General features: G+C 48.2%; 4 protein-coding genes across 4 annotated transcripts; 3 read left to right on the top strand and 1 right to left on the bottom strand.

Moving 5' to 3' along the window:
- Positions 1-7,670: 7,670 nt before the first annotated feature.
- rpt3 (proteasome regulatory particle base subunit RPT3) lies at positions 7,671-9,403 on the top strand (the record flags this gene model as incomplete). The annotated part of the gene is made up of 7 exons (XM_057263877.1): positions 7,671-8,008; positions 8,063-8,156; positions 8,198-8,265; positions 8,403-8,611; positions 8,667-8,715; positions 8,762-9,331; positions 9,385-9,403. 7 exons carry the CDS (start codon positions 7,671-7,673, stop codon positions 9,401-9,403), a joined length of 1,347 nt encoding a protein of 448 aa, XP_057125538.1.
- Positions 9,404-10,185: 782 nt separating this feature from the next.
- Positions 10,186-11,529, top strand: N7481_004657 (uncharacterized protein; the record flags this gene model as incomplete). Its single annotated transcript, XM_057263876.1, has 3 exons — positions 10,186-10,287; positions 10,349-10,499; positions 10,586-11,529. 3 exons carry the CDS (start codon positions 10,186-10,188, stop codon positions 11,527-11,529), a joined length of 1,197 nt encoding a protein of 398 aa, XP_057125537.1.
- A 1,265-nt stretch (positions 11,530-12,794) lies between these two features.
- Positions 12,795-15,392, top strand: fcpA (protein-serine/threonine phosphatase; the record flags this gene model as incomplete). Its single annotated transcript, XM_057263875.1, has 3 exons — positions 12,795-13,042; positions 13,105-13,191; positions 13,256-15,392. The coding sequence occupies 3 exons, from the start codon at positions 12,795-12,797 to the stop codon at positions 15,390-15,392; spliced, it is 2,472 nt and encodes an 823-aa protein (XP_057125536.1).
- Positions 15,393-15,944: 552 nt separating this feature from the next.
- On the bottom strand, positions 15,945-16,439 carry N7481_004655 (nucleoside deaminase; the record flags this gene model as incomplete). Its single annotated transcript, XM_057263874.1, has 1 exon — positions 15,945-16,439. The coding sequence occupies one exon, from the start codon at positions 16,437-16,439 to the stop codon at positions 15,945-15,947; it is 495 nt and encodes a 164-aa protein (XP_057125535.1).
- Positions 16,440-16,798: the final 359 nt, after the last annotated feature.

Below are 16,798 nucleotides of genomic sequence, written 5' to 3'. Positions count from 1 at the left end.
AAAAAAAAAGGGCGCAGAATCAGGCACAGTGGTGGGCGTCGCTCCCTATATAAAAGATCGGGCTAGCGTCTGATAATCATGACGAGTATCCAATCCTCCGACGGTCACCAACAGGAAAATTTCCAACAAGGGCAAGTCACAAAAAGCTAATATAACCATAGATGAAGATTAACAGTCAACCCCCCCTGCCCCACCAAGAGTGGCCCAGGTTCGTCTCTCGCTCGTGCAAGGATCCGAGTCGATCCGCATGGGAAAATCGCGATGGTTCACTGTGCCTGTCCCACCTAACGGTGGCCCGGCTGGCTCCACCGCCGTGATTGGGTCTTGGTATCCCAGGGCTCAGGCCCAAGCGGATGTGAAATGAGTACTACTATTAGTATGCTAATAACGAGAGGTCATTCCCTCGGTTGGCGCAGAGAGCTCGTGAGAAATCAGCCATGTCGTGATGTGTCCAGGTGGATGGGGTAGGTGCTGCATACCTATATACATACTAGTAGTAACTCTACTAGTAGTTAGTACCTAGGTACCTATACGTAACATATTTCCCATGCAATGTGGGGCTTTCCTATTCTAGGTGCCGCCGCTTTAATGAGGGCGCTCAGAATCAGACTCACTGAGCAGCTCAGAGCAAGTCATGTGGTCAATTAGTACGGCAACACCGGCAATAGTAATACTAGTGGTGATAGGATGGAAATTAGTACTCTGGATATCGCTTCTATGGACTATTCTGATTGAAGTATCGAGACACTGCTTCTTATGTGGGAGGGAAAATGTAATGAACCCGATGGTATTACTATTGCGGCACTGATGCCTCAGGTGTTCACCTAGGCATCTATGCCCATTTGTTTGTAGTTCCTTCCGTCCTAGACTCTTCTTCTTGCTCTCCTCAATCTGATTACTTTCGTTATTGCTACCACATCCACTTTCGTGCCTCGTGCCTGAGCTCCTTACAGCGGCTGCAATATTTCCAGATCCATCTCCAGTCGCATAGCTTGGCCAATCTTCAGACTTATCTCAAAAAGATCTGTCTTCACGGCCAAAAACATCCGTTTCGTCTCGCCTACATCAAAGATTCTGATCTTCATCGGCTTATTTCTACCCAACCTTATCTTTTCCCTCTATCTCACTTGCAATGGACCTGAACATGACAGATCCACTTACCCGTCCTTTCCATCTTTTTGGGAATCTTTGGCTTGAAGATCCCACAAATTTTCTCGGGACATTTGACGCATCAAACATGGATACAAACATGGCTCTCATCAGATTCTTCGATCGGGCCCGGAAGGGCGGCAGCTCTTTTACTGGTATCTGTCTCTTTCTACTCATCCTTTTTGACGGAGTCCCAACTGACCAGAAATAGCCCCACTGGGACAGACAAAATGGAACCTGGAGTCAGCCTTTGCGAAATTCAGCGACCGAGAAATAGCTCTTTGGAACAAGCGAGGGGTAGAAAGGTCAACCCGAGACCTTATACCACCAAGTGGCTCTATGGAGTCTTTGGTTGCATGTCACCTTCTCAATCCCACTTACTACGTCGCAGACCCCAGAGATCGACTTGTCGACGACCCCACCAGTCCAACGATAAGATTACTAAACGAAAGTGGCTTCTCATCGAGCAATGCATTCTTGTTTGATCAGATATGCCGAAGAGGGCGATCAGAGTATCTTGTCGAGTTTTACACAGATGAATTCTATCAACCACATCGTGATTTTGTACGTGAGCTTCGACAAAACATGGCCGCTATTGTCGAGATTTGTTATGGTGAAGATGTCTGGAAAGAGATGAAAAGAGAGTTAGGCTCCCGACTGATTCGATTCCCCCTCTGGAGCAAGCTTGAATCCGTCAGGCTGTATCTCGAGGTTGATGAGGACCATCAACATCTAAGGAGGTTTATCCTTTACGTTCGGCACCCACAATTCTTTGTGAGGTCTGGTCTTCATAAACTTGGCCCTCAAGCTCGGAAGGAGTATGGAATTTCTCAAGATCTAGCTTTAACGGTGGCCAGGCGTCTAGCTGGCCATGGGAATGATTTCACCGTCCACTATTTCCAAACTTGTTCCCCCTGTCAGGTGGGAAATCAACTTACTAGGGAACAGAGGGAACAATGTAAGGCAAACGACCGGGAATTCCTTGAGGCTTTGAGAAAGGTCTTCCCAGAAAAGTATCAAGAAAAGCATCGTCGGAAAGGTGAGAAGATCCAAGAAATGACTAGAATACTTCACTCTTTCGCGGGACCTCTACAGCCAATGATCAAGCTCAAGCTCAAACAGGAAATACCGCAAGATCAGCTGGTGAGTTAATCGAAATACTTGGTTTCGGCAAGCCAAAGCTAAGTGATTTGCAGAAAAGCTTCGAACAAGAGAGAGCTCAGGGCCTGGCAAATACCATTTTGTCTTTCCAAAGGGTCTATCAAGACCTTGTTGATAGTGAGCTTCTGCAATTATTCGGCGGCTCGAAAACCTCCCCAAGCACGACACCGGAAGAGTTCAGCTGGGAAGACCTTCCTCGCCAGCTTATCCAGTGGATGCAAGCCCAGGCAGGTCTGAGATTAAATGGCGAATCTATATCGAATCGAGATACGCTGGAAACAGTCTTTCAACTTCTGAGCTGGAGGAAAGAAGATCGCGAGAGTTTACTTCCTTTGGGTACATACTCTATCACTTCCCTTGCAGTCACTGTAATACTGCAATATCTCAAAGAAATTTCGAGGCCAGGGGGTCAAATGAGACGAAGTGGGACAGTTCCTGGGAGCCCTGACAAAGTGATCCAAAGAAAGTGCTCTGTATGCCAAAAACCTTCTCTGGATGATCCTTTCCCGCGTTTCCAAAAGGATATGCCAGGCAAATATGTCATCACGGAGCATGAGAGAGCAACTTGTGGTCGGATAGAATGTCGAGGGAGAAATGTATCTCTTGTCCCTGTGAATCCTCGACAGGACTACACACGTTTACGGACAAGAGCTTTCAAACAGACCCCCCAAGGGAAGAACGAAAAAGCCCCTATCAACGTTATGCTCCGCTCAGGCTCAGATTTGGAGAATTGTGAAGTAGAGGTTCGGGTCCGATGTTCGAGAAAGTTATGTGGGCATGAAAAAATGCATCGGGGGCGTTGGACAATCCATGACCCACCCAAACTTCTACTCCCCCATCTAAAATGTCAAGTCTGCGGACATGGCACCGGGTATTTTCGCTCTGTCGATCCCAAAATCCCAACAGTGACAGAAGCGGCCTTGTATGATGTCTTGAGAAGATTCAAGTCTGTTGGATGTGACCTTATGGAATACCCAAAACTTCCAAACATCATTTTCGCTCAGAAGCTTGATTATCGCGAGAGGTTCAAACTTCTTCAAATAACTAAACCCCAGGCCTAAGCAAGAGCTTACTTACATTATTGTCACTGTAATAAACCCGATGGTTACTATGACTATTGCGGCACTGATGCCTCAGGTGTTCCTAGGCATCTATGCCCATTTGTATGTAGTTCCTTCTGTCCTAGACTCTTCTTCTTGCTCTCATCAATCTCATTTTTCGTTTACTACCATATTCCACTTACGAGTACCTTGTGCCTGAGCTCCTTACAGTCACTGTATAAAATCTAATATCAACTAAATTTGTAAGGACTCGATGCAATATGAATATGTGTAGTATTAGACAAAAAGTAAGAAAGCTAGAGAAAAAGAAGAAGAGAGATACTTTTACTGGTGTTATCATACAGATGAATAGGGTGTGGGTCATATAACTGGAGTTATGTAACTAGGCAGCATCCCGGTTCGTTACAAAATTTTATCAAACCGCTCGATGCTCCTACGTCTGTATATCTACTAATTAGTAATTATTATACAAGCGACGTTGCGCCTCCCGGCCTGGTTAATGATAGATGGATATGTATGGCACCTGCATAAAAATGGTGAAAAAAAAGCTCGACAGCTGCAGGATTCGAACCTGCGCCTCCGAAGAGAATTGATAACAAGGACAATCTGAGATTGAGACCATTCGCTGGAAGGAAGTTAGTGTGTGACTCTTAAAGTCAAGTCAAAGTCGGGGAAACGAACAGTCAATCGCCTTAGACCACTCGGCCAAACTGCCAGATCTTATGTAATAATCCACATTTGCATCCATGAAGCAATTTATCTCTGGATGGACCACTTTGCCGCAGAACATGTCTTTTATTATGTTGTGCCATAATTTTCAGGGCTCTCAGTTGAAGGTGGCAGAATCCAAGATACTCTCTCATGTGGGTCATATATAGAATATCTATTACTAGGTGAAATCTCCCAAATATTAGAGTGAAGCCACTAGCGATACATAGATTTCCAACTCATAAAGCTGTATCACGACGTTGTTTGGACTTAGTACTACTAGTATGGTTGTACATTTAGATGCTTTCAAAATCAAATATCTTATGGAGGAAATATACAAAGAACGAGCCGTGAAACTCCCCCCCCCGGGCCTCCCCTAAGCCATTACAAAAATGCACTTGACATGGTGTTTGCGCGGTGGGTGGTCCACTCGGCGGTGAATACGTGGAGCATGGTCACAAGGCAGCAAAAAAAAAGAATTCGACAGCTGCAGGATTTGAACCTGCGCCTCCGAAGAGAATTGATATCAGGTGGACAATTTGAGATTGCAACCATTCGCTGGATTGGAAGTTAGTGGATGATTATGTCAATGGAATTACTTGGGGTAACGAACAGTCAATCGCCTTAGACCACTCGGCCAAACTGCCTAGTTGACCAATTGGCCCAATTTTTGTTTATATAAGCCAAAAAAGTTTCCCCTCATCACTCCACATCTAACATAAGAATGGAATCTTCCAGTTCAACCTGAAGGTAAAGTGTAAATGCGACAGGGATATTTACTCAACAAGCCAAATATCCAGAATCTGCAAAAAGAATACATACCGCGGTCTTTGTGTGTTCGTGGCCACCTATCGCCGACGATATTGTCTTAAGCGGCTCGCTACCCTATCTGGTACCTGTTCAGTCCCTCGCCCGAAGAGCTAAAAGCCACGTGCTAAAATTGTATCTAGAAATTTTGACGGAGAAAGATATTCTTGCTGTATTGCTGATGCTTCTGGCTTAAAACTGCGGATAGTAAATGTTCTGTCTTGGCGGGTGTGGGGATACACTCCGTGGCCCTCGTCGAGCCAACACCGCCACACTGTGTCCAGTGTGTTTCCGTTGTAGAGCCAGCGGGTCCTGTTCTAGAGGTCGCTGTAGTGGTGACTGTTGATGTAAAGTGTGCGGCACTGGAAGTGGCTGTAGCGCCGCCCGAACTATCTGAATCTGACTGGGAAAAGTGGTCAACGTGCCGGGCGTTTATTTCGTTTGTCTCATCCTGAAGATCATGCTTGAGACAGTCGCACATATAGAATGTAGCTAGTGGATTCACAAGTAGCTCGTGGTTATGAGCACGTGTTGGTATCTATCACACACCTTGGGGGCCTCGATTTTCGAGGGAAACCCAAGCCCTTGATCGCCAGGCGGGTAGATAATCTCTCCCATTGGTAGACAGATGAGAGACAGCCTCTGTATATCCTAGTTATCTCAAGTATAGGTGATCGATTTCATTGGTTCAAATCAGACATAATATGCAACTATAGACCATCTGAGCCGCAGAGACGTAAGAGGTAGAGTAGGGTATAAAGCACTGGCGAACGACACCAGCCAAAACAGAAAAATACATCAAGGTTTAATTCCTCCTACCTTGGCCCGTACTGATATCCTCCCTATACCTCGGCACATGCTAAATACTCCCTTGCCATTTGGTGCAAATATAACCTTCAGACCCATTGTGACGGCGGTAAGACTCTAAGCCCCTCCTCATTCTGAAACAAATTACTAAATGTATTCTGCTTCTAGATGGCGGATCAAACATCAGATTCAAGTTACGATGGCAAAGTCGGAGAAACAAGTATAGCTATGAAGATAGATACAAAATCTATGAACCAACTCTCTTCTTCCGAAAAGGCCGCACAGCAAGGGAGAGGTAGAAAGGTAATGACAAGCCTCCAGGGTCTTTGTCATCCTGTTCTATAATGCTAAGCATAGCATTCCTTGAAAGAAGAAAATCAGTTGTCATGGAATATTAAAATAATGGTCATTCTTGGCCCTACCAGCCTAGAAGAAGATATAACAATATCTATTCTATTTGTGTAATTCAGATCTAATAGGATGAATCTCTAGTAGAAGTACCAGATATAACAATATCAAAACAACATCAGTTTGGACATGTTTCATATTGAATCTGGAATTGATATCTGGGCTTGATGGTTTATATAACTAGATAATAACTCCCTAATTCTTTGAAGGTTCTTCGAGAATCAGTTCTATTATTACAAACAAATACTAGTCTCATTCTCTATCATTTGCCTAGTCAACTGGTTACTAGCCAGCCTCTTAGTTAACCTTACAAGATCATCTTTGTCAGTAGCATCCAGCCACAATAAGGCTATTGCAGTGCTACAAACTACTTCTCTGTTAAATGGTTCGAACGCATGTAGATCTAATAAGAAGTTGTAGAAAATTGGCTCTCTAGCTCTCTGGCCTTTGACCTCTGCAGGAAGCAGCATACTAAGAAACTTGACAAATTGTTCCCAGGAGCTTGCAGACTGCAGCCAGAATTTCATTCATAGGATAACGAGGTGAACTGTTTGGGGTGTTTGCTCCCAGGAGCTAATCTTGCTATGCAAGTTTGTAGCTGTTCATGATGCATACCTTTTTTTGATGGCCTATTTGAGACATTCTAAAAATGGCGAGGGACTTTTGTGAGGGGTAGTGCATTGCATTTTATTGGGGTGCTTGAGTCAGACTGCTGGCTCTCATGTAAGCAATGCTCAGAGAGCAAATCAGAGCGCTCAGATCAGGCTCACTGAGCAGATCAGAGTGATCAGAGAGCTGCTCAGAGTAGTCACGTAATGATCACTGATCCGCTCAGCGCGCTCAGAGACGTGCTCAGATCAACTCAGTGAGCAAAAGCGGCGCTCACTGAGCACCAAAACGGAAGGGGAAAGCCAAGACTTTGCATGGGAAATCCGTTACGTAGGTAATAGTACCACAGTCATGTACCACTCGCAGTTGCTACTATGTACAATTCCACTCGGCGACACGTCACTGTTTAGGCTGAGGGCTGAGCTGTCCCCGAAGTTTAACAATGTGTATACCTAGGTATTTTTAGGTTCTTGGGTCTCGTGAAAGAAAGCCTGGAAAACACCCCTCCAAGCCTGAAAGCAAGAAACGATCACCTTCCCTACCTTTCTCTCACTTGCTTCTGCAAGCTGCCAGTTATCACCCCAGGCGTTAGGCCTGAAAACCTTGGGCTCGTCTGCTGTAAGAGATGTGTATAGCCCTTCAATCGTTTATGTACTTGTAGCAATATGTATGGGGAGGTATGTGTTGTTGCATTCTAAGGATGCTTAGATACTATACAGTATGAGAAAACTTGAAGAGTTCAAGTTGGTGGACTAGAAGGCGTAGCCCTGATCCGGGAGTACAGATATAGAAATGAGATTACACGGCAGGTGGCAAATATATGAGACACAAAAGAAAGAGAGAGTGAGAGAGATGACGACAGGGATGTAGGAGGAGAGAGAGAGAAAAGAGGGAGAAAATAGGCTATTGTTAGGAACAGGCTGGTTTCGCCTTCTGTTTAGTTGGATCCCTGAGGCCTCGATGGGCCCGACTCACGTGATCTACCTTGAAGCTCCCCGGCGAAGCAAGCTCCCCCAAGGACCATTCACCGGCCCATCTGCATCGCGCATCTCCAACGCCTTCACGAACTCCCATCCCCCCCAACCCATCGAACTCCTTTTTATCCAATCTCTATTTACTCTCATTTTCCCAGCCTCCACTATGGGAGACGTTGCCGTGGAGAGCCCGGCGAACAGCCTCACGCCTCTTCCCAAGCCAGGCGCACTGGACGCCCTCGCCAATTTGGATTCCCTGGAAGGAGCTGGCGCTGATGGAAATGACGAATACGCTACCCTCAAGCGGTTACAGAGACACCTAGAGTAGGTTGCACGGAGTGTGTGAAATGAAATGCTGGCGGTACTGACGCCACCTAGATACATCCAGTTGCAGGAGGAATACATCAAGGATGAGCAAAGGCATGTTATCTCCGCCGATTTGACACGAAGGATCCGAGAACTGACTGTTTTGGTGAATGCAGAAGCTTGAAGAGGGAGCTTGTTCGGGCACAGGAAGAGATCAAGCGGATACAGAGTGTGCCGCTGGTTATTGGTCAATTCATGGAGGCTATCGATCAGAAGTATGCTTGTTCCTTCACCAGATGATGGATTCACGTTGCTAATGTGTCATTCTGCTAGTACTGGTATCGTGCAAAGCTCAACCGGATCTAATTACGTTGTTCGCATCCTGTCTACACTCGACCGTGAGAAGTTGAAGCCATCGTCATCGGTCGCCCTGCACCGTCACTCCAACGCCCTCGTCGATATCCTCCCCCCCCGAGGCTGACTCCTCCATCGCCATGCTCGGCGATAACGAGAAGCCGGATGTGACCTATGCCGATGTTGGTGGCTTGGACATGCAGAAGCAGGAGATTAGGGAAGCTGTCGAATTGCCGTTGACACACTTTGACCTTTACCAACAAATTGGTAAGCAAGAGGGATTCTGTTATGAAGTTTGTGATATTTTGCTGACACCAGCTAGGTATTGATCCTCCCCGTGGTGTTTTGCTGTATGGCCCCCCCCGGTACCGGTAAGACCATGCTTGTCAAGGCCGTGGCCAACAGCACAACTGCCAGCTTCATCCGCGTGAACGGCTCCGAATTCGTACAGAAGTATCTGGGTGAAGGGCCTCGAATGGTTCGCGACGTGTTCCGGATGGCACGCGAGAACTCACCGGCTATCATCTTCATTGACGAAATCGATGCCATCGCCACGAAGCGTTTCGATGCTCAGACCGGTGCCGACCGTGAAGTGCAGCGTATTCTGCTGGAGTTGCTGAACCAGATGGACGGTTTCGAACAGACTAGTAACGTCAAGGTCATCATGGCCACCAACCGAGCGGATACTCTCGACCCCGCCTTGCTTCGTCCTGGTCGTCTGGACCGCAAAATCGAATTCCCCAACCTGCGCGATCGACGTGAGCGCCGTTTGATCTTCTCCACCATCGCGTCTAAGATGTCTCTATCTCCCGAGGTGGATCTCGACTCCCTGATCGTCCGGAATGATCCCCTTTCTGGTGCCGTGATTGCTGCAATCATGCAGGAAGCCGGTCTACGGGCGGTTCGCAAAAACCGATACAACATCATCCAGTCCGACCTGGACGATGCCTACGCTGCCCAGGTGAAGAGTGGCCAGGATGATGACCGGTATATCTTCTTCTTCCCTACGTGCTTTGTTCGTGTTACTAACCATCTCACAGTCCCGACTTCTACCGGTAAGCTATTGGCTCTTTGGGGTTGGGTGAACGCAGGTGGTAAAAGCTTGGCCCCGACTGTTGTATTATCAATAATCTGTGATACTTGGGAATACATGGATAATTCATCTTGTGTTATATGTGTTGTGTTTGAATACTTTGTCTCTAGCGTAAAGGTGTCGGCAACCTTGGGAGAAGACATCTGGATCCAAGGAATCCCATGGATGGCAGAGTGCCCGAGGGTAGGCCCGCCGCTGATAAGGTAAACCTTGCTTCGTAATCTGTAGGTATACACATTCCATGTACTCCGTACTCCGTGCTTCGTACGGAATTAATCAATCACATCAGTTGCTTAACGTAGGCGCCGTCACAAGCACCTTGTCCTTGACCCTGGCCCTCGCCACCTCCGCTCTGCCAGGCACGGCGCTAGGCAGCCCAGCCTCCTCGTCAGCTGCACCCCTTCCCGGGATTGAAACTCAACTCTCTCGTAGCTAAGGTAAGCTCGTAATGGGGGAAATCACCCAAACCCATTTATCCATCAAAATAATGGACAATCTAATAGCAATTCAATGAATGGTCTACCATGGACCTTTTCTTATACCTACTCCTGTAGAGAAAGCGGCGGAATGTGCCCAAACCAAGCCCGGGTGTAACCCGCTCCGGCAGCAGCTGATTTTGGGGGAGTGCGTCATTCCCGTCACGTTATGCCGATCGAATTAGGGTAGGCTCCGCCCCCAGCCCAGTCTTATCTTCCTCCTCACCTCCTCACCATCGTTATCATCCACACTCTCTCCATCCAGTTCCATCATGAAGTCTTTCGCTATCCTGACAGCCTCCGCGCTGCTGGGCAGTGCCTCTGCGGAGGTACACAAGCTCAAGCTCAACAAGCTCCCTCTGGAGGAGACTCTGGTAAGGAGCCTACCCGTTACCCCAACATGAGTGGACCTGGAGACGTCTAACCGCACCCCAGAACGTTCACAACATCAACGACCATGTCCAGGCTCTCGGTCAAAAGTATATGGGCTACCGTCCTGGTCACCACGAGGACACTTTCAAGGATACCTCCTTCAAGCCCGCCTCTGGCCACGACGTCCTGGTGGACAACTTCCTGAACGCCCAATGTAAGCATCATCACCATCATCATCATCACCAAACAACCCCTTTCTCTGCAAAGATAAGGCAACGATACCTAACATCTCTATCTAAGACTTTTCCGAAATTGAAATCGGTACCCCTCCCCAGACCTTCAAGGTCGTTCTCGATACAGGTAGCTCCAACTTGTGGGTCCCGTCCTCGGAGTGCAGCTCGATTGCCTGCTTCCTTCATAGCAAGTATGACTCTTCTTCCTCGAGCACCTACAAGAAGAACGGCACCGAATTTGCCATCAAGTATGGTTCTGGTAGCCTGAGCGGCTTCGTATCGCAGGACACCCTGAAGATTGGCGACCTCAGTGTCGAGAAGCAGGACTTCGCCGAGGCAACTGAAGAGCCTGGTCTCGCCTTTGCATTTGGCCGTTTCGACGGTATTCTGGGTCTCGGATATGACACCATCTCTGTCAACAAGATGGTTCCTCCCGTCTACAACATGCTGAACCAAGGCCTCCTGGACGAGCCCGTCTTCGCTTTCTATTTAGGCGACGCCAACAAGGAGGGCGATAACTCCGAGGCTACCTTCGGCGGTGTCGACAAGGATCACTACACTGGTGAGCTCGTCAAGATTCCCCTCCGCCGCAAGGCTTACTGGGAGGTGGACTTGGACGCTATTACCTTCGGTGACAGCACTGCCGAGTTGGACAACACCGGTGTCATCCTGGATACCGGTACCTCGCTTATTGCTCTGCCTTCCACCCTTGCTGAGCTTCTGAACAAGGAGATTGGTGCCAAGAAGTCTTTCACTGGCCAGTACACCGTCGAATGCAGCGCTCGCGACAGCCTGCCTCAGCTCACCTTCACCCTTAGCGGACACAACTTCACCATCGGTCCTTACGACTACATCCTCGAGGTTCAGGGCTCCTGCATTAGCAGCTTTATGGGCATGGATTTCCCCGAGCCCATGGGCCCTCTGGCCATTCTGGGTGACTCTTTCCTGCGCCAGTGGTACAGCGTCTACGACCTCGGCAACAACGCCGTTGGTCTGGCTAAGTCTAAGTAAATCTGATGCTCATAACCGCAATGGCCCATGGGTCGCGTGATTGTCGATGAGGAGAACACACAAGAGTCAGGGCGATGTTATGTAAATACATCGCATGTGGCTTCAATCGGTTGATATGAAGACCGCTCGACATCCCCTAGTTGCTCTTAGCATTTCGTTGATGAGTAGCTTCTGCTTTACTTTGCCACCATGCTCCCATCTTGGGCTTGCTCTTTGAGAATACTGCAAATTGTTTGTCTCGCCGAGCAGGATTTGATATGCATCTTTTATTCATTTGGCTCTGATCGACCAATTTTTCTTCGGGTTTATTTTGTACTGAATTTGATTTTCTGCAATAAGCAATATACGTAACTTATGTCTCCATCCGATAGGCCCAGCGAATTGTAGATCCCGCCTCGTAAGCTCTCTATTGCTGTAACGGTCTACGGGTCACGGTCCTGGCTGCAGTGCAGCCGACTGATAATGCCCAATCATGGATGTCAATTGAATCTGGGCCAGCCAGTACATACTATAACGGGTCATTCGGAATTAGGTGAGGATAGACATAGGACAATTAAAATCTCAACAAATAAAGATTCGGATATAGAGTGAACAGGTTTCCCCAAAACCAGTTTGCAGGCCCTAAAGCGTCCCCTTGGATGTTGACATCACTCTCAGCCATGAACCGAAATCTGGGGTGAGGCGAATTTGTCCAAGCCTTGGAAGTTGACATAAGCGGGAAGCTCGCTGTCCCCGCACGTCGAGAGCTCTGCTCTCTCCGACCACACACCGCAATCCTGTATCCTCAAACTTATCCTTTCTGTCAAACTCGCTTTGTTTTTTAGCGCCTGGCCCGTTTCCCATTTCCCGTTTCTCGTCTCCGACATTTCACGTGCTTGGTCGTGTAAGGCGCACCTCTTTGCTCTTTGTCGTGTGGCGAAACCGGCCATCTGACAACCCCAGGCTACAACCCTTGCAGTTCCGCGCCATTCATCCTCATTTCCCCTCAAACAACCCTCTCGATTCAAGACTGACCCCGACGAACTCTTTTGGGGCCGATTCTTCTCCCCTCAACACTAGCGCTGATCGGGTCCTCCTCACGCGTCGCGTGTCGGTTATGGCTCGGTAGCCCGACTCGCACGCGATCAATCTCATACGTACTCCGCGTCCACAACCTGCGCGGAATCCGTCTGATTCCACAATCGAAGGAATATCTCAAGCGTGAGAGATTAGACTATTGGGCAGAAACGTGAACTTCGTCGCCCGGGGGCGAACCGAGAGCAACCATGCTTCTCCGTTTGCCGACTAGTCTGCACTATCCCATCACCGTCACCTCACTACTGAAACAGGCGGGTGACAAGGTAGAACGGGATGAGGCCATTTTCTGGTATATCTATCAGACCACGGTCGAGGAAGGTGATGGGCTGGGAAACAAGGTGCAGGTGAAGCGCAAGTTTCCGACGCGGTTCGAATCAAGCGTCGACGGCGAGATTTTGGAGTGGAAGATTTCAAAGGGAGATGTGATTGAAGGACCGTAAGTATTGCGTCTTATTCGGTCTTTATATTACGCTTTGTGGACTAAACATATGCGTCTAGACTTGATGTGGTCGAAATCGATGAACCATGTGCGCACGAGGTCCAGTTCGGAGGACTCTGCGCGGAATGCGGAAAGGACATGACTGAGTATGTAATTTCCCGAGTTTCCGCATGGCAACTATATAATGCTGACGAGTTCCTTCTTGCGCAGAGCCACCTATAATACGGAAGTAATGGACTCAATGCGCGCTCCTATCCAAATGACTCACGACAATACCACCCTCACCGTTAGCGAGAAAGAGGCTACTCGGGTTGAGGAAGATGCGAAACGTCGTCTTTTGGCATCTCGGCGCCTCTCGCTCGTGGTTGATTTAGATCAAACCATCATCCATGCCACTGTTGACCCAACCGTGGGAGAATGGAAGGAAGATAAAAACAACGCTAATTACGGAGCTTTGAGAGATGTCAGACAATTTCAATTGATTGACGATGGCCCCGGGATGCGCGGCTGCTGGTACTATATCAAGCTGCGACCTGGGCTAGAGGAGTTTTTGGAAAAGGTTGCTGAGCTGTATGAACTTCACATCTACACCATGGGCACTCGTGCATATGCACAAAATATTGCCGATATTATCGACCCCACGCGCAAGCTCTTTGGCGACCGTATTCTCAGCCGTGATGAGAGTGGCAGCTTGACCGCCAAAAACCTTCAACGCCTATTCCCCGTTGACACTAAGATGGTCGTTATTATCGATGATCGTGGTGATGTCTGGCGGTGGAGCCCCAACCTGATCAAGGTTTCTCCCTATGATTTTTTCGTTGGAATTGGTGATATTAATTCCAGTTTTTTGCCTAAGAAGCAAGACATCGGCGCAACAAACAAATTAATTAAGGCGGCGAAAGAAAAAGAGTACAAGGACCATCATCCCAATGGCACGGTTGCGAAGCCAGAATCTGAGACGGAAGTCTCTGCATTGCAGCAGCTGGTTACTATGGGAGGTGGCGACAACCCAAGACTACTGCATGAACAGACCAATGAGCAAGAAGAGACGATTTTGCACCAAGTAGAGGACCGACCACTACTGCAAAAGCAAAAAGAATTGGAGGCCGAAGACGAAGCCTCTCCCGAGAGTAGTGAGACTCCCAGTGTGGAAGAATCACAGGAGTCCAACAAACATCGCCATCATTTGCTTGAAGACCATGATAGAGAGCTTTTCCAGCTCCAAGATCGACTAGAGCAAGTTCACCTACAGTTCTTCGATGAATATGACAGGAGGAGATCCCATGCTATTGGAGGCCGTGTGGCAGCTCTTAGAGGAGAGAAAACACTATCCAAAGATAAGGATGTTGATCTGAAACTTGTCCCTGACATCAAAGATATCATGCCAATGTTCAAACGAGGAGTTCTTGGAGGAGTGGTTTTGGTATTTTCCGGGGTCCTTCCATTGGGAACGGATACTCAAAATGCCGATATTTCGCTGTGGGCTAAGAGCTTCGGTGTGGCTATCGCATCTAAAATCAATGGTCGCACCACTCACCTTGTTGCCGGGCGCAACCGTACTGCGAAGGTGCGTGAAGCTACTCGATACCCGAATGTCAAGATTGTCTCAACACAATGGCTTCTGGACTGCTTGGTTAGCTGGCAGCACTTAGATGAGGACCCATACTTACTTCACATCCACGATGATGATCGTGCCGAGCCTCTTTCTCCCAATTCGCGAGAGCTTGTGGAGAGCTCGTGGATCTCTTCTTCGGATGAAGCCACCGGGGCTTCACTTTGGACCGATGAAGAGGGCAACGGCAATGATTCGGAAATATTCAACTCCGCTGGACTTACAGAGACTTCGCACATTGGATACGATGAAGACGAGCAAGCTGCTATCCACGACGAACTGAAAGATTTCCTCGGCAGCGATGACGAGAGCGAAAGCGACAACGAAGTCTTGGGCGACGAAACCAACACCAGCGGGAAGAAGCGTAAACGCGGCGAAGATGTTGGTAGCGAAACAGGCGATGACTCGGCTGAAGAAGATGACGATGAGAAGGACCAGAAAGGCTCACGCCTTTCTCAAAGAATTAAGCGTTCCTATGAGAGGAGCACGGGATTGCGGGAAGTCGCGACAGCCTCAAGTTCGGAAATGGGCGAGACTCGTCTAGAACATGTTCGCCCCTCCGGACCCCATGAGGATGAGCCTGACGCGGAGAACGTAGGGACCAGTCGCGATAATGACGAAGGGCTCCCTGAGAACCCCGACGACGACGAGGACGAGTTTGAGCGCGAGATGCTCGCCGCATTTGAAGACGACTTCGACGACAATGCCGAAGGCGACGATATGGCGGATGAGTAATCAAAACCCACTGCGCTGTTTGCTCCCTATCTCTTGTTTCGTACTCACCCGTTCCATTTAACCTCCATCTGGCCGTATCTGATCTCTGCCATACTGATTTGTGCAGTTGCGATGCGCTCCCGACATAGCGGCGGCGTTTGTCCGTGATACTTCTTCTCTACTTGTGTATTTTCTGCCTGCAACAGGCTTAGATTGTCTACAATCTACAGCTTGTATTTGAATACAGGTGCTAAAGGATTCATCGTGTACTATCTCCCGGAATTTGATACTGCCTTGAAACCCTCTCTCTATTGTAGCCGCGTACTGAAATTTCCTGATGGCGCTCAGTAAATGGACCTAAAAAGCGTAATGCTCCTCGAACTAGGTTGGAATTTCAGGGCTAATGATGTTCTGAAGTGAAATCCTTCAAGTTGTATGTGCCTTCAAGGCTTTGTCTTGAGACCTGCTAGCGTTTAGGTAATCGTTGTAAGGTTAAAAGTGCATTCAATCACTGCTTCGAATTATATACCATGCTCTCTAACTCTAGACAGATAGTGAATTATGAATTGTGAATCATCTATGCGCTTCTTCTTTAGTTTTCTGAATCCGATGCAGCTCACGAACCTCCTCATCCAGACCGGGAGCCGGCCCTTCCACAGGGATACCCGGCGCAACATCGTTGATAGGCAAGGCAGCAACGAGCCCAGCCTCGATGCCCAGATCCAATTTCCATTTCACAAGCTGAGCAGTAGAACTAGCGTAGACAATTCGGCCTAACCCCACATTTGCATGGGCGGCAGCACACATCGGACAATGCTCGCCCGAGGTATACACTGTGGCAGTGGTGCGTTCATCTGGAGTCAGGTTTGCTTGGGCCCACTTAGCCAGTGTGAACTCAGGGTGCAAAGTGACATCTCCGTCAGTCACTGTTCTGTTGCGGTCCTCTTGAATTATCTCTCCGGAGACATCGACTAGCACTGAGCCGAATGGAGCATCGCCTGCTTCGAGAGCCTCGCGAGCCAACTCCACGCAGCGACGTAGATATTTGAGGTCGGTATCAGAGACCATTTTCAAGTTTTTTTGCCTGAGGATATGTGAAGGTGAACTTGAAGCAGAGTACAGTCCTCGTGACGTCGTTCTTTGATTTTCCGGGGTCAAAAATGTGTCTGCAAAAGTTGGCTATTAGATATTGAGAGTAGACTTGCCGCCACCCGAGACACTTTGAGATACCTTATATTATCGCATGAGATATCCTCAGTTCATGGAAGGAGAGGTAGATATGTATTCAGACCTTGGAATAGAAAAGCGCAGTCACCCCGCAGTCAGGGATTACTAAAGACGAACGGGGAAGGGTGTCGTGATTTTTGATACGGAGAACAGCGAAAATGCCGGAACACGCCGAAATTTCGCTTTCAGAAAAAGTCAAG

The sequence above is a fragment of the Penicillium waksmanii genome (genome assembly GCF_028829765.1).
Source record: "Penicillium waksmanii strain IBT 27052 chromosome Unknown utg000004l:1.0-5674109.0:1.0-5678898.0, whole genome shotgun sequence".
In the NCBI taxonomy this organism is placed as follows: Eukaryota; Fungi; Ascomycota; class Eurotiomycetes; order Eurotiales; family Aspergillaceae; genus Penicillium; species Penicillium waksmanii.
The sequence above is the reverse complement of the archived record's forward strand: the minus strand, read 5'-3'. Positions and strand labels throughout refer to the sequence as shown.